Raw genomic sequence first — 18,057 nt, 5'->3', positions numbered from 1 at the left:
ATTGAAGTCGGACCAAAAGTAGTGCAGTAACCTTTTTCTAATTTGGAGTGACTCAAGTTGCTCCCTATTAGAACGACTCCATTGCTGCTAACAGGGTGCGACTTATCATGCAACTTTGAACTCTCAAGTTGTGTAACAAGTCACGGCAGTGTGAACTAGGCCTAAGTGTCTGGATTTGAATAATGATTGGAAGAGAAAGCATAGTGATAGAAAAATGAGCTCATCAAAGTGCTTCCTCTCCTTTCACTGTCCAGTTTTAGGATTGGGATTGGATGATGTTGGCTGTAAGACTGAGTTCATATAGTGGCAGAAAAAATTATTTAAACCCTGTGGATTAAAGGTGACTGTTGTAAGCCCCCCCCAGGCAGTTTTATGGTATGTTGCAGCCCCTGTGGATTTCACTTTTGCCTCAGATTTTTCTCCATGCAAATATGGAGAAAAATATAAACAGCAGCATGTGAACTATAAAAATGGTTTACTAATACAATTATCAGAATACCTTATTTCCACTGCTTTCTGTCCTAGTGATTTTCTAGTTGTTAATCTCTTGACTGTGATTTACTCAGCCGGCTGCTGGGTTCCGTCAAGAGCTGAGTCAGGCTAGCGCTGGCTATTGAATGCTTCTGTCTGCACTGAACAGATGTGCTATTGATTTCACATGATCTATCAGTGCCTTCCTGAAATCTGTATCCGATTTGTCTCAATTGATGCTGATCAGTTGGGTATAGACCAGAAAAACATCTGTTTACAAACAGAATTTTATAAAAGGCCAGAAAGCAGTACTAGGGATTGGCTAAAGTTTTTTTGCAAATGAGAGTGGGGAGATTTGGATTTCTAAAAACTAGAATAATAATCCTTATTTGCTTAGAAGACCATCATAAAGTTTAGACTTTTTCATTAAAATATTTTGCATTACTTGCATTTATTATAGTGTGCATGGCCACTCTAATGGCTCTTTTGTCCCCAGAACACAGAGAACATGGGTTGCTTTTGTGTTTGAAAGCTCCTTTTGAATTCACACGGTTGGCAAACTGCAGGTCAACGCATCCTTCATGCAGCATATAGCAATTTTTCCTGCATTATGCAACAGATCATACTTGATCCACTTCTTACCCGGCCAGCAAGGCTGGAGATTAACAGCTCCAACGTGGAAGTGCTCAGAGCTGATTGCTTCTGGGTTTGTTCTTCTCAGGGTAAATCCGCAAATGGCTGTTTGCTTAACTCCTTCCCCTCTTCATCCGGACACCTGCCATGGAAGTCTCTGTCACCCAGGTGGCACAGGTGGGCCTCAGTCACATGGCTTGGGGGATAATGTGGCACATATCACAGCATGTGGAAGTGATTGGGCAGCTGTAAAGAATGGCTTCTACTAGAAATCTGCTTATTGTAAAAAGGTAAACAAACTCCTGGCTGCTGGGGTAGCCTTGAGTCAGTTTTTATGTCAGTGAAGCTTCCACCATAATCTTTACGTTGGCTACAGCAAAAGGGTAATAGAGTGGGCCTCCTGTCCTCGCATTATTCCTTTTTGGACTACGATATATCAATTATATGACAAACTTGTTGGGGATACGTTTCTGAATTAATCTTGCATAATTGTACTTTCTATGTTGCCAGGCTCTTATAAACAAATCAAGAAAAGCATAATTCAACACTTTCTTATAGCAGCCCATTCTTTTATCGCAAGACATTGGCACCAACCGTATGCTCCTTCCTTAGCAGATTGGGCTTGTGAGATGGACAGGATTGAACACCTGGAACGCATGCTAGCCTGGGAGAATAATAAGACTGAATCTCACAAAATTATGTGGACAGGCTAGTCACATTTTCGGTTTTCTTCCAATTTTGAGGCCTTTGTAAACTGCGCCTTCTGGGGCCTCTCAGGTTTAGGTATAATTATTCTCTGCCCCATCCTCATTCCTTGGCCCTATTCTTCTTTTTATTCCTTCCTACTCCCCCCCTTTTTTTTTTTCTTTTTCTTTTCTCTCTCTTTCTGTTGTTCTTTGTTTCCTACCATCTCTGTCCTGAACAAACTGTACTTTTAAATATTCTACTGACAGAACCATTAAGACACTCTTAAAAGCTCTTTAACCTCGTAGGCCCAGCCCTGCAACCAACTCTTGCTGCTATTTTTGTATCTGGACCAGGACAATGAAGAGCCAACATCCCAAATAGCAAGCAATTGTGCTGCAAGTTTGAAATTGACCTGGTAAGCTATTGATAGACTTGCCAGGCTTCACAAATTTGTTGCACAATTGCAAGTACAAATTGCATGACTCCAGATCAACTGACTTTGTAAACATTCTGCAAGTTCTGGTTCAGTTACATTGTGCAGTTGTCATTCTACCACAGAGGTCACTGTGACTTGCAGAGCTCTTGCTGTAGACTCACCACTGCATTTTTTGCTCTTGCTAGAGACTTGCCACGCAAATTTGCTGCAAATTGAAAAAGTGTCAACTAGAACTTGTGCTTCAAGTGTTCTGCATGTGTACAACTTGCCAAAAAAAATGTGCAGCAAGCTAACAAGACTTACAATTTAACCTTGCCGCATATTCGTCGCACGTTACCCTTGCTATCTGGGATGATCCTGTATTTCAGGATTGTGCTGTTGCAGAACAGTTACAATTTCCTCCTTCTTCTTTTCTGTGTAGATGCCCCGGAACATGTCATCAGATAAATATCCAGAATTACTCTAATCTCCATTCATATTTGCAGAATCTTATGGCTAAAGGCTTGGATAGCAGAAACTGCTTGTAAAAGGCACCCCACACCTATGCCTTTTCAAGAAAGAGGGCTGTGACACTCTTGACCAGTTCAAGAGGTCTCAGGTGGGAAAGGAATCCCACAGTGAGATTCACTATGAAAAATTCTGGGATTAACAGGTGCCTCCTTCAAGGCAGTTCCTTTTGCCCAATGACATTCAACAACTTCTACAGAACATTCTGTTAGCATGGAAAAGCAGGCTCTTTCCCTTGACTTACCCATGCTCCTATTCAGCACAAGAATGTTCTTGTCCTGGTGAATCTTTCCTTCCTTACTTTTGGAAAGTCCTTACAAAGTTGCAAGTCTGTCAAGCTGGGGAGGAGTCTTCTAATCCTTGACAGTTCAGGAAATGCAGTCAATAGAGGAAACTAAACTCCCAGTCATTATCCTGGTGCCAAGAGCAGTCAGGTTGTCCTTTCAACACTGCCCCCCCCCCCCCCCAAGGGACAGCTGATTCAGGTGCAGTCAGATAATATTGCCATAATAGCATATATCAATAATAAAGAGGGCATGAGGAGCCTGGCTGTTGAAGGAAGAAAAACAGATTTTCTTGTACACAGAAACTCGCTGGCCTGCAATTTCGGCAATCCACATCCCAGCGATAACAACTGGCAGAAGGATTATCCCAGATGTCAGCATTTGGACCAGGGGAAATGGTGTCTTAATCCGGATCTATTCAATCTGATATGCCAAAGGTGGGGTCTGCAGGTGTGGCTTTCCTGGCCTCCACATACAACAATCGCCTATCTCTGTTTGTTGCCGGATGCTCTGTTTGTTTCTTGCTTTTGATGCTCTAGTTATCCCCTGGTCTCTCAGTTCAGGTGAATTTATACCTTGCCTTGACTGTGGATTCTGCCTCACATTCTTTACAAAATAGGGCGGGGAAGGAACTAGCATTCTACTGTCTCCATACTGGCCCAGAAGCACCTGGTACACAGAGATACTCAAAATTCTGTCGGATGACCCCTGACCTCTTCCCAACCTCTTCCCTATCTCATGGCTCTCTATTCCATCTTGCTTCACAGTTTCTGGCTTGAATGGAATAGCTGTTGAAACCAAGGTCCTAGGGAAACAGCGATTTTTGAGTCTGAAATTCCTACCTAGCTAAAAGAAAGGCCATTTTCAGGAAGATTTATTGTCATACCTGGAAATCTTATTTTGCCTGGTGCAAATGCAGAGATTACTTTTTGCCCCACATTCAAGTATTTACCTTATCTATCCTTCCAAAGATCTTTGGTTTCACACTCTTTTGTGAAAACCTTGATAAAAAGTGTTTCTTGTATTAGGCCTCTCTTGCAGCACCCTGTGGTTCCCTGGGACCTTAAATTGGTTCTCTCTGCCCACCCGAAAGCAAGCTTTGATGCGAAAGCAAGAGATTCTTTCCAGCAAAGTAGCTTTTATGGTATCCATTACATATGTCAGAATTGCCTCTGAACTAGCGTCTCTTTCCTGTGAAGAGCCTTTCCAGATACTTCACTATGATAAAGTTGTATTATGCCCAATACCATCCTTCCTTCTAAGGCTGGTGTCAGCATTCAGCGAAGACATTGTTCTGCCATCTTTGTGCCCTGTCCTTAAGCATCCAAAGGAAGTCTCTCTAAACTGCCTGGACATAGAGCCATAAGAGTAAACCTAAAAGCTATGGATTTGCCATTTCTTCTTTCCTCAGTACCTTCTAAATCCATTTTCCCATCACTTTCAGTGCCAGTGAGCGTAGTCACCAGGATAAATAGTGAGAATGACTCTACTTTATGGGGATACAAGCAAAACAAATTACCTAACACAGGTTCTAACCCCTTACCACTCAAAAAAAAAAAAAAAGTTTTGGCTATATATTCACTTTGAATTTAAAATACATTTATCACTAGCTATTGTATTGTGCAAATACTGAAAATGCACTAAATTAAAGGAATAGATACAGCCTGCAGTAATTGCAGTGGACTAATCTAATTAATATTAGAGCAGGCAATTAAATGCGTTAAATAAAATCCATGAATTTATCATTACGTCCATAACTGCACTGCTGCGTTAAGTCGATGTCATGTTAATTATGCTGTTGCAAGGTACAGTTACGATGCATTATTTATCGGCTAATCAATTATGCAATCATGCAGTACTCATAAACTGGGACATTAACGCTCTACTTAATTAGCCAAACACGCTCGTCTGCCTCGTGTTTCTTGTTTAAAATGACAATAATAAAAGCCCGTTATTTTTTAAGGCTGGAATTCATGAACAGGTGGATGGAAATAATCAACCAACAAATAAACAATCAACACATTTTTTTGAAATGATTAACATTTAAAGACCTGCTGTGGAACAAGGTTTAATACCTTAAACCTTAAAGTTTTGTGGATTTATGCACAGGCTTCTTTTAATCTGCCTTTTTTTCAATGGCAGTAGCCATCACACGATTAAATTACATTAAAGCTGTAATAATTATACAATAAAATAAAAATATATATATTTTTTTTATTTAACACAGAAATTTGAATTTGACTTAAAGTGTAACTCCACTTTTTTGAGAAAAAAACATTCCCCTCTGGGTGATCTAGGTACATTACAAGGATTTTAACAACTTTGTTGCAGATTCCTACCTTTTGTTCTTCTGAAGAAATCATTGTTTGTTCATCTGTGCCTCTGTGCTGAGTGGGTCAAATGGGAGTGGTTTCATAATTATCTATCAGCTGTGGCAGCTGGAGAGCTCTAATGAGAAAATCTGCTGGGCCTGCATCCCTTTAGACATGTTCCTATTGGGATTATCTCATCTAAAATGACATTTATGTTGCAGGGGATGCCAGAAATCTGACTTGTATCTTAGGCAGACTTCTGGGAAATTTGGTGAGCCAATCACACAAGTAGGAAATTAGGTTTCTGGGGTGTGGTCAGTACACATTCTGTGTACAGAACAACTCCAGGTAGCCATATTGCATTGCATTTTCAGAAAATTACCACAGCTGCAGATTGAAAAGGAAAGGTAATTTTTAATAACATTCACTTACAATATGATTTGTGTCGCAATTGTATACGCTATATTGTTTTTACTTTATTTGCTATTTTTTTCCCATGAAAATGGAGTTACCCTTTAGGCTGGCTAAACATAATAGATTTCTCTATTCGTGCTAAACAGTGCAGATGGATGAATCTCCCACTGCGGCTTTTATATTTCAAAAGTTGGAGTTGTTGGCTCTGGAAATACATGAATAGTGACTGCAACTGTATGGATGCAGAAGCAGTGCAGCAAACAGTTTTCCACTTGGATTATTCAATTTTTTTAGATGAAGGATTTCGAATTGGAGGCTGTCGACGAGGTAACCCACAGATCGAATTTCAGCTGTTTCAGGATGCAGCTGAAATTCTATCAAAACAGCAGGCATTAACATTTTTTTTTATTTAAAGCAGCGTGAACCACCTCTCTCTTCAGATCTGGTATGGATTTAAAAAAAAAAAACCCCATGCCAAAAATGAAAAAAAAAATTTGTTTTTAAAAGATTGAAGTGAGCACGTCCCGGCGATGACATCACAAGGGAGCGTGATCACCTAGTGACATCACTGGGTGACCCCACCCTTTAGTTTATTTAGCAGTGGATGGAAAGCTGCCAGTCAGCAGATGCCAGGCATCGGGTGTGGACCATTTTTAAAACAAAATGTTTGAGCAGGTCAGCAGCCAGCGTTTGATTTACTTTAGGGGAATTTTTTTAGCGCTTTTTTAATAAAGTTGCCTGGGTTCTGGTAGCTTCAAGATTCTGATAAGTCACCCCCATGACTACCACAAAAGGGTTGTGAGGAAGAGGCCCTTGTCCTCATCAACATGGGGACAAGATGTTTTGGGGGGGTGGCCTGGCATGGTTCAGGAGTGGGGGGTGCTCGCTCAACAACACAACCCCCCCCCCTTTTTTCCTGGCTTGCTGGGCTTCCTGCTTGAATATGGGTCTGGAATGTTTGGATTTCAGGGGGCAATTTTTTAAAAATTATTTTTGGCCTGGGGTCCTTCTCAAAAGCTATACCAGAGGGCCTGATATGGATTGGGGGGGGGGGGGGCACACTCTGATTTGTTTTTATTTTATATTTGTACACCAGATTTTGTTTTGTTTACATTATGCTGTCAGTGGGGAATTCAACTGACAGCAGAGGAGTCACTGGTTGTAGCTGGTGGATGCCAGCTCCTTAACAACCAGATAGCTTGTGGGGAAAGTACCACAAGTTTTCACTACTAAAATACATATCTTCGGAAAATAGTGCATAGTGTATTTTAGTAGCATTTTTTAATGAATTGCAAAAACATTTTTGAAAAACGCTATGAGCTACTTTACCACTGATCTTAAATTGATAGATAATGTTTCATTAATTGAGCCCATTGTTTTATGGGCTAGATTTAGTCTCCAAGTTAGATGCCAGGGCCTGCAATATAACACTTGCAGCAAGATATATACCAACCAGTAGTATGCAATATACACTTTAGAACTGCAAATCTACCATATTGCATTTCTTTTTATACTTTGTGTTTGCAAGAAAGAAAAATAAATAAAAGAATCAATATGTAGTCAGACAGGCCCACTAGAGACACACATTTCCCGCATCCTGGCCCTGCAGTAGCTGCGCAGTCTAGGCTGTCTGTAACGACTCCCCTGGGCATATACAGAATGTAGTGTTTGAGTTGGTTGATAGTACATTTCAGTACATTAAGCTTACAGAGTCAAGGGACTGAAGTAGAAAATAGAAGCCATCCTGACAGTAAATTGTTTAATATCTATTCTCTCCCTTCAGGCTTTTTTTATGCAGTTCAGGAAATTAATTGAACTCTTAAGTTTATGTAATGCATCAAAGAGCTGAAAGAGAAATGTGAATTAAAGTGTGCCTGATGCCTACACACTGCAGGGAAGCTATTTTGTGGGTCGAGGGCTATCTGCTGCTGAATATTTTTTAAAGGGATCAGTAAAACCAATGGTTTTTGCTTTGTCGATATTTATTTATTTATATTTTGCCAATTTTTTACCATTTTAGTAAAATGCATTTGAATTAATAGGATGGCAAAATTAGGGTGGTTTTAAATCGCGCAATGGCCTTTAAATGGCTACTGAGGGTCATGGAAGTCCTTTAAAGCTAGATTTACAGGTATGCATTTTAAGGGACATGCCTTTACATTGAAATGTCAATACGTATACATGTGTTAATGTATGCATTGATATGCAGCTCAATATGCCTTGCAACCATGGCTGGATTTCAGGCTAGGCCACATAGGCACTCAAACTAACCATGAGTGCCGTGGCCCTCTTCATTCCAATGGGGCAGCTGTACTCTGCAGGACCACTGGAGGCCTCCATGGGTGTTTGACATAGTCTACCCCTCCAGGCAATTATAATTATTCAGCCCAGCACCCAGCGCCCTGACAGCTTCCCAGCACTGCTGAAGCCCTCATTAACAGAGTGAGCTTCCAAGCATTGCGAGACAGGCAGGCATGTTACAGTGGGAAAGTGGCTGAAAAAAATATACATGCCTGGGGAATTTTTAAGAGAGATACCTATAACAGAAACTTACTGAAATGTTGGAATAAAAAAAGTTAGAATAAAAAAATTAAAAAAACAATACTAAAAATAGGTCATTCATTTTTTAAACCGCATTTTTCTGTCTTCCGGAGTAACAGTTTTGCCCATTACACCCTAGTTTCCTACAGTCTTGCCGCATAGTATTTCTTTACAAATATTCATATAGTATGGAGCTTGCACTTTTACACGACTTAAAATGTAATTCAAGCCTAAAAATTTTTTTTCGGATAGTGTGGGGAAGGGTTCGAAGAGATTTTCACCCCCCTGTAAACATATGAAGGCAATCTCTAAAATAGGGGGTGCAGACAATGATCAAAAGCCAACGGTGCTCCTAACCCTTACCATTATCTGCCAAAATATGTTTTTAATGCTGTATGTGTCCCTGTTGGAAGGATTTCCCCTCCACTTCCCTTCTCCCCAATTTCCCTTTGAATGGGAAGAAGCAGCAATAAAGAAATTGAACACCATGAAAATGTTGGTTTGAGTTGTGTTTGAAGTTTAAAGGCTAAGTGTTTCTAAACCCAGGACCCTGCATTCACTAAATCTGGTCTCCCAAAGTACACATAACATGGAAATGCAATTATGTAATTATGCAATTATTTTAGTAAATATAAACTGCTAAATACCTTTCTTCATCAGCAGTAGTGACTTCTATCAGTGTCCGGCTGAGCACTGGTTAAAGCTTGTAGAAGATGTTTAATTCTCCCCTTAATGTCCTATTAGGATGCATGACTCCTGACCCTCTGTTTGGACAGTGCTGATTGGCCCTGTACTGTTTAGATGCACCCCCCCCCCAAAAAAAAAAATCTAGCAAACCTCTAACTGTGCATGTGCAGTGTGCCCTCAAAGCTCTGTACTATCAGGAGATGGATTAGGGACTGTGTAAAAAGGGAAGGATCAGAAAAGACAGGATTAAACAGCCTTTTTACACAATGTGTGGGATTAACCCCTTAGGTCTCACAGTGAATAAAACAAGCATGTTTTACTGCATATACAGACTGATTTTACTGTTATGGGTCTAGTAACACTTTAAAATATGCAAATCCAAGGTCATTCTCACTTCTCCTTTCCTTCACTGCCTTATGTCTGCCAAATGATAAGTACACTTTAAAAGTAATCAGCGAATGTAGATAATAAAGGGAAACTATAGGGTTTGGGTCAGTCTTGTTTTCATCTTTTTTCCCCCCAAGTTCATGTGATTTTAAACATATTTTATCACTGTTTTTCTATTATATCTAAACTATCTTTGTTTTACAAATAAACATTGAATACATAAGAGGATTCCCAGATCAGAATAGGTTATCCAAACAGAGCAGTAATGATTGCCTGCTTGAGGCTTGCTTTGTTTGACTGAAACCTCAGTTGGAGATGTCTGATACACATATTCATTTGTGTGTAAATTTCAGCTTGAAAATGTGAAAAGGATCCTAAATCACCACCCTCTTCTCAAAAATAATAATATATAAGTTTTCAATATGTCATACTTTATATTTAGCTAAATGAGTATAACAAAGAAAGTATTTACAAAACCAGCGTATATTTGCTGCTTACTTCAGATCATGACCTACAACTGGAGATCATTCAAGGTAAATATTAGTGCAGATTATTTTATATTTCTATAGCCACAAAAAGATAAATGAATATGTACAGAAATCTTTTAAATATCTGATCCCTGCTCAATAAGTGACAAAACAATGACTTTGCAAGAGTTTTCTTGGCACCCAGCAATTTAAGGCATTTGTATAAAAAAAAAACTCCCTCCGTCATTTGATGAGCTCATTAGGGGGATAATGAACCATTGAGAAATACTTTAATAATGTAATGATAGCATGTGCTACTGGTAATTGAGCAGATAATACTGTAGACTGTAACCCCTAATTTACAAGGCATCATCTAAATTACAGAATCTGTATGGTAAAATTTGTTCTAAAATGGAGCAGAAAATAAGTCATTTGTGAAAATGTTTTGAACTATAAATTCTTCAAAGAGACTCTGTCACCAACTTGATTTTTTTTTTTTATGCACTTGCTAAAAGATTTTACTACTCGAGGAAAAGCTAATTCCCTTGCACAGTCTTCTCCCTCCTTGCATGGTATAGCCCTCTCCTCTGTTGGGGTTTGTCTAATTACTAGCTGTACTTGAGTAGAGAAAGGCAACCGCGCTCCAGTTTGAAGGTATAAAGTAATAAAATCCATTTATTGAAAATCCAAATGATAAAAAACAATCCAAAGTGACAATCAGAGACAGGGGATGAAGACACAGTTGACGCGTTTCACGAAATTACATTCGCTTAGTCATGGTTATGACTACACGGATGTAATTTTGTGAAACGCGTCAACTGTGTCTTCATCCCCTGTCTCTGATTGCCACTTTGGATATTTTTTTATCGTTTGGATTTTCAATAAATGGATTTTATTACTTTATACCTTCAAACTGGAGCGCGGTTGCCTTTCTCTACTCAAGTATAGCTGTCAGGATTGCGGACCTTACCAGCACCCCGTTTTGATCGTTGGGACAACTTTTCACCTGAGCGGTTTTTCCTCTTTCTTGTGTTTGATTCTAATTACTAGCTGTGCTGGCCCAGCTCTTCCACCCCTCCCTTTATAATCTTTTGTGTAGCAGCCAGGAAAGAAGCAAATGGGAATACTGTGGAGTGTCATTTGTGTGAAAGCTCTGATCCTGCTAACATTACTGTATATTCAAGATGGTAGTACCTAACAGAAGTCTCAGAGCATTTTTAGCGGCTATGTAAGAGAAGCTTTAACGCTCTCTCAGTAGACAGGGCACAATTGTAGCACAGGGAAAGAGTATGCACTGTAATAATATTGTTTTTTTTTTTATCCGAATGCTTACAACATTTTGGTCTCCTGCCTTGGAGCAATGAATTTATAAATAAAAAAAAAAGAAACCAGAGTGTACGTTTTTTAGCCAAGCTTGTCTTATATCTTTTAGTGGAAAACACATACAAGCAACCTTATTTTTGTAACGACTTTTCCTTTTCCTCCTTTTTGTATCTCGTTCTATTAGATTGTATTCCGAAAAATCAGTGATGTCAAGAAGGAAGAAGAGGAGCGGCAGCGGCAGAAAAATGAAGTGACCCTCACCATCCCTGTAGACCATCCGGTACGGAAGCTCTTCCAGAAATTCAAACAGCAGAAAGAGTTACGAAACCAGGGCTCGGCGCACACTGACCTGGAAAGGAACCAGCTCCAAATCGAGAATCGTTCCATGCACAATGGAGCTGTTATTACTGGCACCAGCGTTGTAACCGTGTCCCAGATTACTCCCATTCAGACGTCACTTTCTTACGTTAGAACCAGCGAGTCTTTGAAGCAGAACAACAGGGATGCGATAGAGTTGAAGCCAAATGGCGGCAGTGACCCAAAATGTCTTAAAGTTACTAGCCCCATGCGCGTCAAAAACGCTAATGCCAAGGGTTGGCTGAAATTAAAAAATAACGTGCAGGCCCATGAGGAGAAAAAGGAGGACTGGAATAATGTCACAAAGGCAGAATCCATGGGCTTGCTGTCAGACGACCCAAAATGCATTGACCCTGAGAGTGGGGTGTCTAAAAATCCGTTAAGGAAAACAGACTCGTGTGATAGTGGTATAACAAAAAGTGACCTTCGGTTGGACAAAGCAGGGGAAACGCGTAGCCCGCTTGAGCACAGCCCGATTCAAGCTGATGCAAAGCACCCTTTTTATCCTATTCCTGAACAGGCCTTACAGACCACTCTGCAAGAAGTCAAACATGAGCTTAAGGATGACATTCAGTTGTTAAGCTCTCGCATGTCTGCCCTTGAACAGCAGGTGGCAGAAATCCTAAAACTACTATCGGAAAAGAAAACACCCCCGACACCCCCCAAAACTCCATCCAGTCCCCTTCAGATACCATGTCAGGATATTTTTAGCGTTTCCAGGCCGGTAACCCCGGATTCTGAAAAGGACGAGATACAAGTATAACGTATATTGTACATGAGTGTGAGTGGGTGTATGGGTGCATAGGTTCACATGTCCAGTAGGCATATATATGGATATATGCAGTCATAAATAATTTTAAAGTGCATTGTTCACTCTAAGCTGACTGAACTGGAATGATCATGGTAAACATGGAGATTCAATCCATTCTGTGGGGTTGCACTGGATATCAGTTTCCCTTTGAAGTCCTTTTAGGGTGGGAAAAAAGTCCCCACACTATAAAAATAGCTTTGGGTTGAGGGTAATAATCACCTGTTGGATGAAGTACTTACTGCTAGAACCCATGAGGAAGGCAGTCTATTCTTCTGGTCAACCATATAGATGGTCAGAATTGTGGTCAGATTTTAGCACTGACTTCAATAAGTACCCATAGATAAAAAAATAAAAACAGGTTTTGAGGGGCAGGTAATCGATGAAACTACTTCATCACAACTAAAATGTTGTAGTTCAGGCAACTAGCTAAATACACAGGGGAAAAACATACTGTTGATATGAACCCTTTATTACTCCAAAGGCATTGTAATCTTTTTTGGGCAGTCACATGAGACAAAGCCAGGTATGGTAACACCACTATTTCCCAGGTTCTCCCTTACAGCTGCACATTGGACAATAAATCAGCATTAATGCCTTGGTTCAGTGAGCAGAAATTCAACACAGGAAGCTGTAAAAGCTGAACCAAAAAACAGTGGTGACCTCTTCTTGACTATGCAGTGCGGCTGTGGCTAAGATGAGTGTGAATCACAAGATTGGCTGAACAGTTTTTTTGTAAATGGGTATTTAATGGGTTGCTTGGAGTCCCAGGTTAAAAGATAATCTAATTTGAAGGATCAATAAAATAATCAATTTCCCCAACACAGCCTCTAAATAACTTAATAAGACTCTCTACAGTATACCTGCACAGTGTCTACCAGCTCTGAGGTCAGAATCATGTGATAACCTGAAGATGAGGATTGGGCATATTGCTTATTTTTTTATATGGCAGGACTCCATCTTCCCTGTCCCCAGACTTGTACATGAACCCAGTTTTTGTGAAGCTACCCAGACTATTGGTATGCCAGAGAATAAACGGTTTTCTATATCATGAGTGTACAGCATCCTTTTGAGTTTTTGTACTGCAAAAGGCTTGAAGTGCATTTATCGTTAAACGTAACTTCATTTAACAGGTGTCCTAAGCCCAGTCTACATGAAGCTAAAAGGTCTCGGCTAGAATTCTTATCTATTAGTAATAATATCCCATTCCAGAGCTCATGATTTAGGGTAGGCATCCTGCATCTCTCCAACATCTGATTACCACTATTCCATAACAGCCAGTGGATTTTAGGGACCTGTGGTTCCTCAGAAACTAGAGAGATAGGAGTTGCGCCCATCTCATGGCTTAGAGGGAACATTGCTTCAGCATAACTTGAATATATTATTTTATCAATTTTCAATGTGTAAATATTGCATGTCCAGCTGGATACTGGCCTGCCAAAGATAAAACTCCTTACTCTAGATATTGCTTGTAAAATATGCAGTTGACTGCATGCGTTCTTTACGTTAATTTATAATCTTAATTACACTATTTATATAATAAAAAGGCAATGTTATATTTAACTATCAGGGTCCATCCTGCCAATATTGCTAGGAAAAGTCACAGAACTCAGGCTTGTAACAGGAGACATCTCTTTTTGGAACTTTTCAATAATGAGCTTATAATAACCTTAAGTAGATAACTGAGGAGCTAAAGAAAGACTCCACTAGTAAAGACTGCTTAAGACCCCTCCATGTAGGTCCCTCCCCTCTAGTACCCACTTTTTCTGTTGACATGACAGTAGTGTTCAGGTAGAACCTGGGTAGTGGTTGAGCTATATCCGTGAAATGTTTCCACCTGTTGTTTTGGAGCAAGATACTACATGGAGGAGTCTTTAGCTACTTTAGAAAAAAGACCTTAGAACACATGTGCAGGTTAAAGGATAATTATGTATTAACTTAGTTTAATCTGAAGGAACAATGTTTATAGCAAATATTTCCCATTGTTTCTTACCTCCATCTCAGTTGAAACTCTAGTCTAGTGTGAATGGGTGCAACCATCAGACTGGTGGGAACAGTTTAAAATGGCTAATGTAATTTTAGGTTTATCAAAACAAAGTGTGTGCACCCCATTCGCACTTGTGCGACTTGTCATATGACTTTGGACATCAAAGTCACTTGGCCAGTCTTACCCCATGTTTTTCAATGATACTTAAAGTTGTAGCAACTTGAGAGTAGTTCATGCACTACTTTGGTCTGACTTCCATGCAACTTGAGGGCCATAGACTTAAATGTTAACCTTCAAAAGTTGCATGAAAGTTGTACCTGAATGTTTTACATGCAACAGTAGATCCACCTTTGACGAGAGAAAACAAGTCATATCCAAGTTGCACCCATCCAAAGTTGCATCAAAGTTGCAAAGTCTAGCGACTTTGGAGTTGTACAAGTGTGAATGGGGCCTTACGGTTGGTTTTCTTTAGAAAGTAGCTACAGCCTGAGTACAGTAGAGAATGACGCTTGTGTAGATGTAGTGATCTCTCTGCGAAGGTTTGGCATGCCCCTGCTAAATCAGACTTATAACTCGCCAATCAACAACGTTTATAATCCCTGCTGATTGGTATGCTTTTGCTCTGACTCAAGAGGGAGTGTGGCCAACCTTTGCAGAGAGTCAAATGCCTCCCCAAATAGAACAAGGGTCATGCTTGCACAGGAAGGCTATGGCTGCTTTCCAAATTAAAAAAAAAAAACTGTAAGACTTTGCACATCTTTTGATGCACCTGGAATGAAGTTAGCCAATTTAAACTGATCACTTGTGGACTTTATCATATGGTGACATTTCTGCCTTGGATCTAGCAATTGTCCTTGTGGTTTCTGGACAGTAAGTCTTGACTGAGTCAGGTAAGGGCAATATGGCAACATGTTCCCTTTAAAAACTATTGTCATTTTTGTTTTGCACTGCTGCTTAAAATGAGGGTACTTCCATATTTTATTACAAATCTTTACCTAGCCATAGACATTAGATGATATGTGTTCATTTTAAAAAAAACCTAGCCCAAAAATCAGTACGACCAGGAAACTTCTATTGTGCATACTGTAGGAAATATATACAGGTGAATGGCAGCTTGGACGTATCTGTGTAATACAGTGGAGAACTGTAGAATAAAAAGAAACTTCATTATATTCCATGTTTTCCGATTTCATTGTCCCAAGGTCATGTTGTGATTGGTTGGATTCTATCTTCTGTCCAGTTACAGAACAAATCACTATTCCTAATGGACTAACAGTCATCTAATGTCTATAGCTAATTTTAGCTGCAATTTCATAGATATGGCACATGCCATAAGCTTGTGTATATTGCAAGTAACTAAGTGGAGCACTGCAGTTTAAAACTATGCATACTCAGAAATTACTTTCTACACCCCCCTGCAGGCTCAACCTGGTAATACATCTGATGAATATCAGCAAATTAAAACTACTGTCAAGACGTAATATGTAAACATCACTCTCATTAAGTAACAAGTTAGATATGCTAAATTGTCATCGTCATTTACTGTGTGGGTGTCATTATTAATTTTGCTTTGTGAAAGGGGGGGGGGGGATTAACAGCTAAAGTGACTTCTTAGCTAGTAAATTACTACAGACAGGAAAAAAATTAAAGTAATAATAATAGTCTGAATCTATGCATAATGGCAGAATTCATTTTTGTTTAAAATTATACATCACATAATAAATTCTCTACTAAATAGCTTCTTTATGTTTACATTATGTAAAGGGTGAATTTTACTTGGAATGTATACTATAATCTTAAAAAAATATTTTTCTTATATCAAAAGATTTGCTTACACATTTATGTGTGTATAGGGTATATTATCAGGAATACGATCTTAAATTTGTACATGATATCTATTACAAATAGACCTATAAACACATGTTTTCCAACACTGCTCCAAATGACCCTAAACTGTGTTTTAGTGATCTGAGTTTTGTGTATCAACATTTGTAAAGCAGAAACTGCTCTGGTTAAGTATAGTGACCAGTAAATAGCATTCCTTTGGCAGTGCTGCAGAAGAAAATGGGCAATAAGTCCTTGAAACAGGGGCAATGACTTCTATAGTAGACCTCATAATCCATATGTATTTAGGGAAAAAAATGAACATTTTGTTATGATTATTTTTAGTTTTTTTCTTAATATATTTATGATTTTGCTGTACAGCAAGTTCCATAGTTCTAAAAGTCAGGCATCAGTACAATTATGTAGATAGAATATATGCTATACCAAATGGAAGAGGTAATATAGTCACACCTCTCTGGTGGCCCATGTCTCTTTGCGCTCATCGCTTTCATGTCAGATGTCTTTGTCCCTCATTTTAGGACAGCAGTAATGTTCACACACAAAAAAAAAAAGGAATATCAATTAAACCATGTGCAGGTGAAATAAACAGGAATTTGCTTTTCACAGGATTGGATAATTAAAATTAATCTTCACCCCTTTTTTGTGTGGGCGTTCTTAACTCCTTTAGTAAATGAGCCTTAGGTCTTTGTCACAAAGGTAAAATTCTTACCTCCTTCTAAACATGATCTGCGATGGATTGCTTTTTAGTGGGTGGTATTATCCGCCGCTGACAGGTGTTTAGGAGGTGCAACTGCCGCCTCCCGAACACCTTTTTTACTTTTAAATTGTGGAATGACAATTTTACATTGCCGGGCCTAGACGTAACTGTAAGTCAAGCATTCAGGTCGTGCTTGTGGTGTGGCCTTATTGAACTCAAAGGCCTTGCAGATGTGTGTACAGCCATGTCCGGGGGATGGCCAAACTGACTCATCCCTGCCCCCCCCCCCCAGGCCACCCATCTGCAAATGCCCTTCCTAACCAGTATAGCCAAGATTAGGAAGCTTAACAAGTCATCTGTCCTTATATTGCTTTTTAATATCACCCTTCCAAAACAAACCTCAGGGCCATTCCTGTTTGTTCTACCTGCCTCTTTTATAGTGATTTGCTTTCTCCCAGACTGAGCTGATGCAGCTTACCTTTATATACAATACACATCAATTTGCAGTTTTCTTTTTTTTCACAATTCTATACAAATAGGACCTTGTTAAAGGTATCACTCCCCCCCTCCTTCCCCCCCAAAGATAAGTATTTCCCCAAATGTAATAATCTTATACTAAAAAATGGATATTTGGTAAATATTCTATATTTTTATATAGCAGCTAATAAGACTAAGTTGTGCAACAAAGTTATTATAAAAATTAAAGTATATCTAGTTTAAATTATTTTATTTCAGTTTTGGATGGAGTAGGGAATGGTTTGATCTACGGGCAGGTTTTGTTTAGCTGTCCTGGTAGGGAGATTTTCCTTTACTTCCTATCCCAGCAACACTACAGTAAGTGTAAGGAACATCCCCCCCCCCCCCAGACAATTGTTACTGGAACATTGGTAGTCAATGGAAGATTTCCACTCACCTCCAGTTCCTGTGACAATCACACAGGTTTTCATTTTTCGATCACTTTCTGTTCCATTGAGAATGGTCATCAGGAACAGTCTTCCCCAATCTATCCAAAACAAAAAGTTCTAGCTAGAAAAACACTTACACAAGTGTAAAGAGTTACAATCCTGTAGCTTTGAAATATAGTTTTGTATCCAGCAATAAATGAAATGTTTAGGTAGACCAGGAATGTATGATGTGTAGGATATTGATTGTAAGAATTTAGAATTATAAGAGGTAAAGCTGGCCATACACACACACACACATTAAATCTTGGC

At 39.3% G+C, this 18,057-nt stretch overlaps 1 protein-coding gene across 4 annotated transcripts in view; it reads left to right on the top strand.

Moving 5' to 3' along the window:
• KCNH5 (potassium voltage-gated channel subfamily H member 5) overlaps nt 1-12,666 on the top strand; it is a 510,054-nt gene extending 497,388 nt beyond the window's left edge. For all 4 annotated transcript variants that reach the window (XM_082242615.1, XM_082242614.1, XM_082242613.1 and 1 more), the window contains one exon: nt 11,334-12,666. In XM_082242615.1, the coding sequence (XP_082098741.1) occupies nt 11,334-12,269 (936 nt within the window). In that variant the 3' untranslated portion in view covers nt 12,270-12,666. The remainder of the gene's footprint in view (nt 1-11,333) is intronic.
• The last annotated feature ends 5,391 nt before the right edge of the window (nt 12,667-18,057 follow it).

Source organism: Pelophylax lessonae, assembly GCF_965119305.1.
Source record: "Pelophylax lessonae genome assembly, chromosome: 13".
NCBI classification, from domain to species: Eukaryota; Metazoa; Chordata; class Amphibia; order Anura; family Ranidae; genus Pelophylax; species Pelophylax lessonae.
This window is presented reverse-complemented; position numbering and strand designations above follow the sequence as displayed.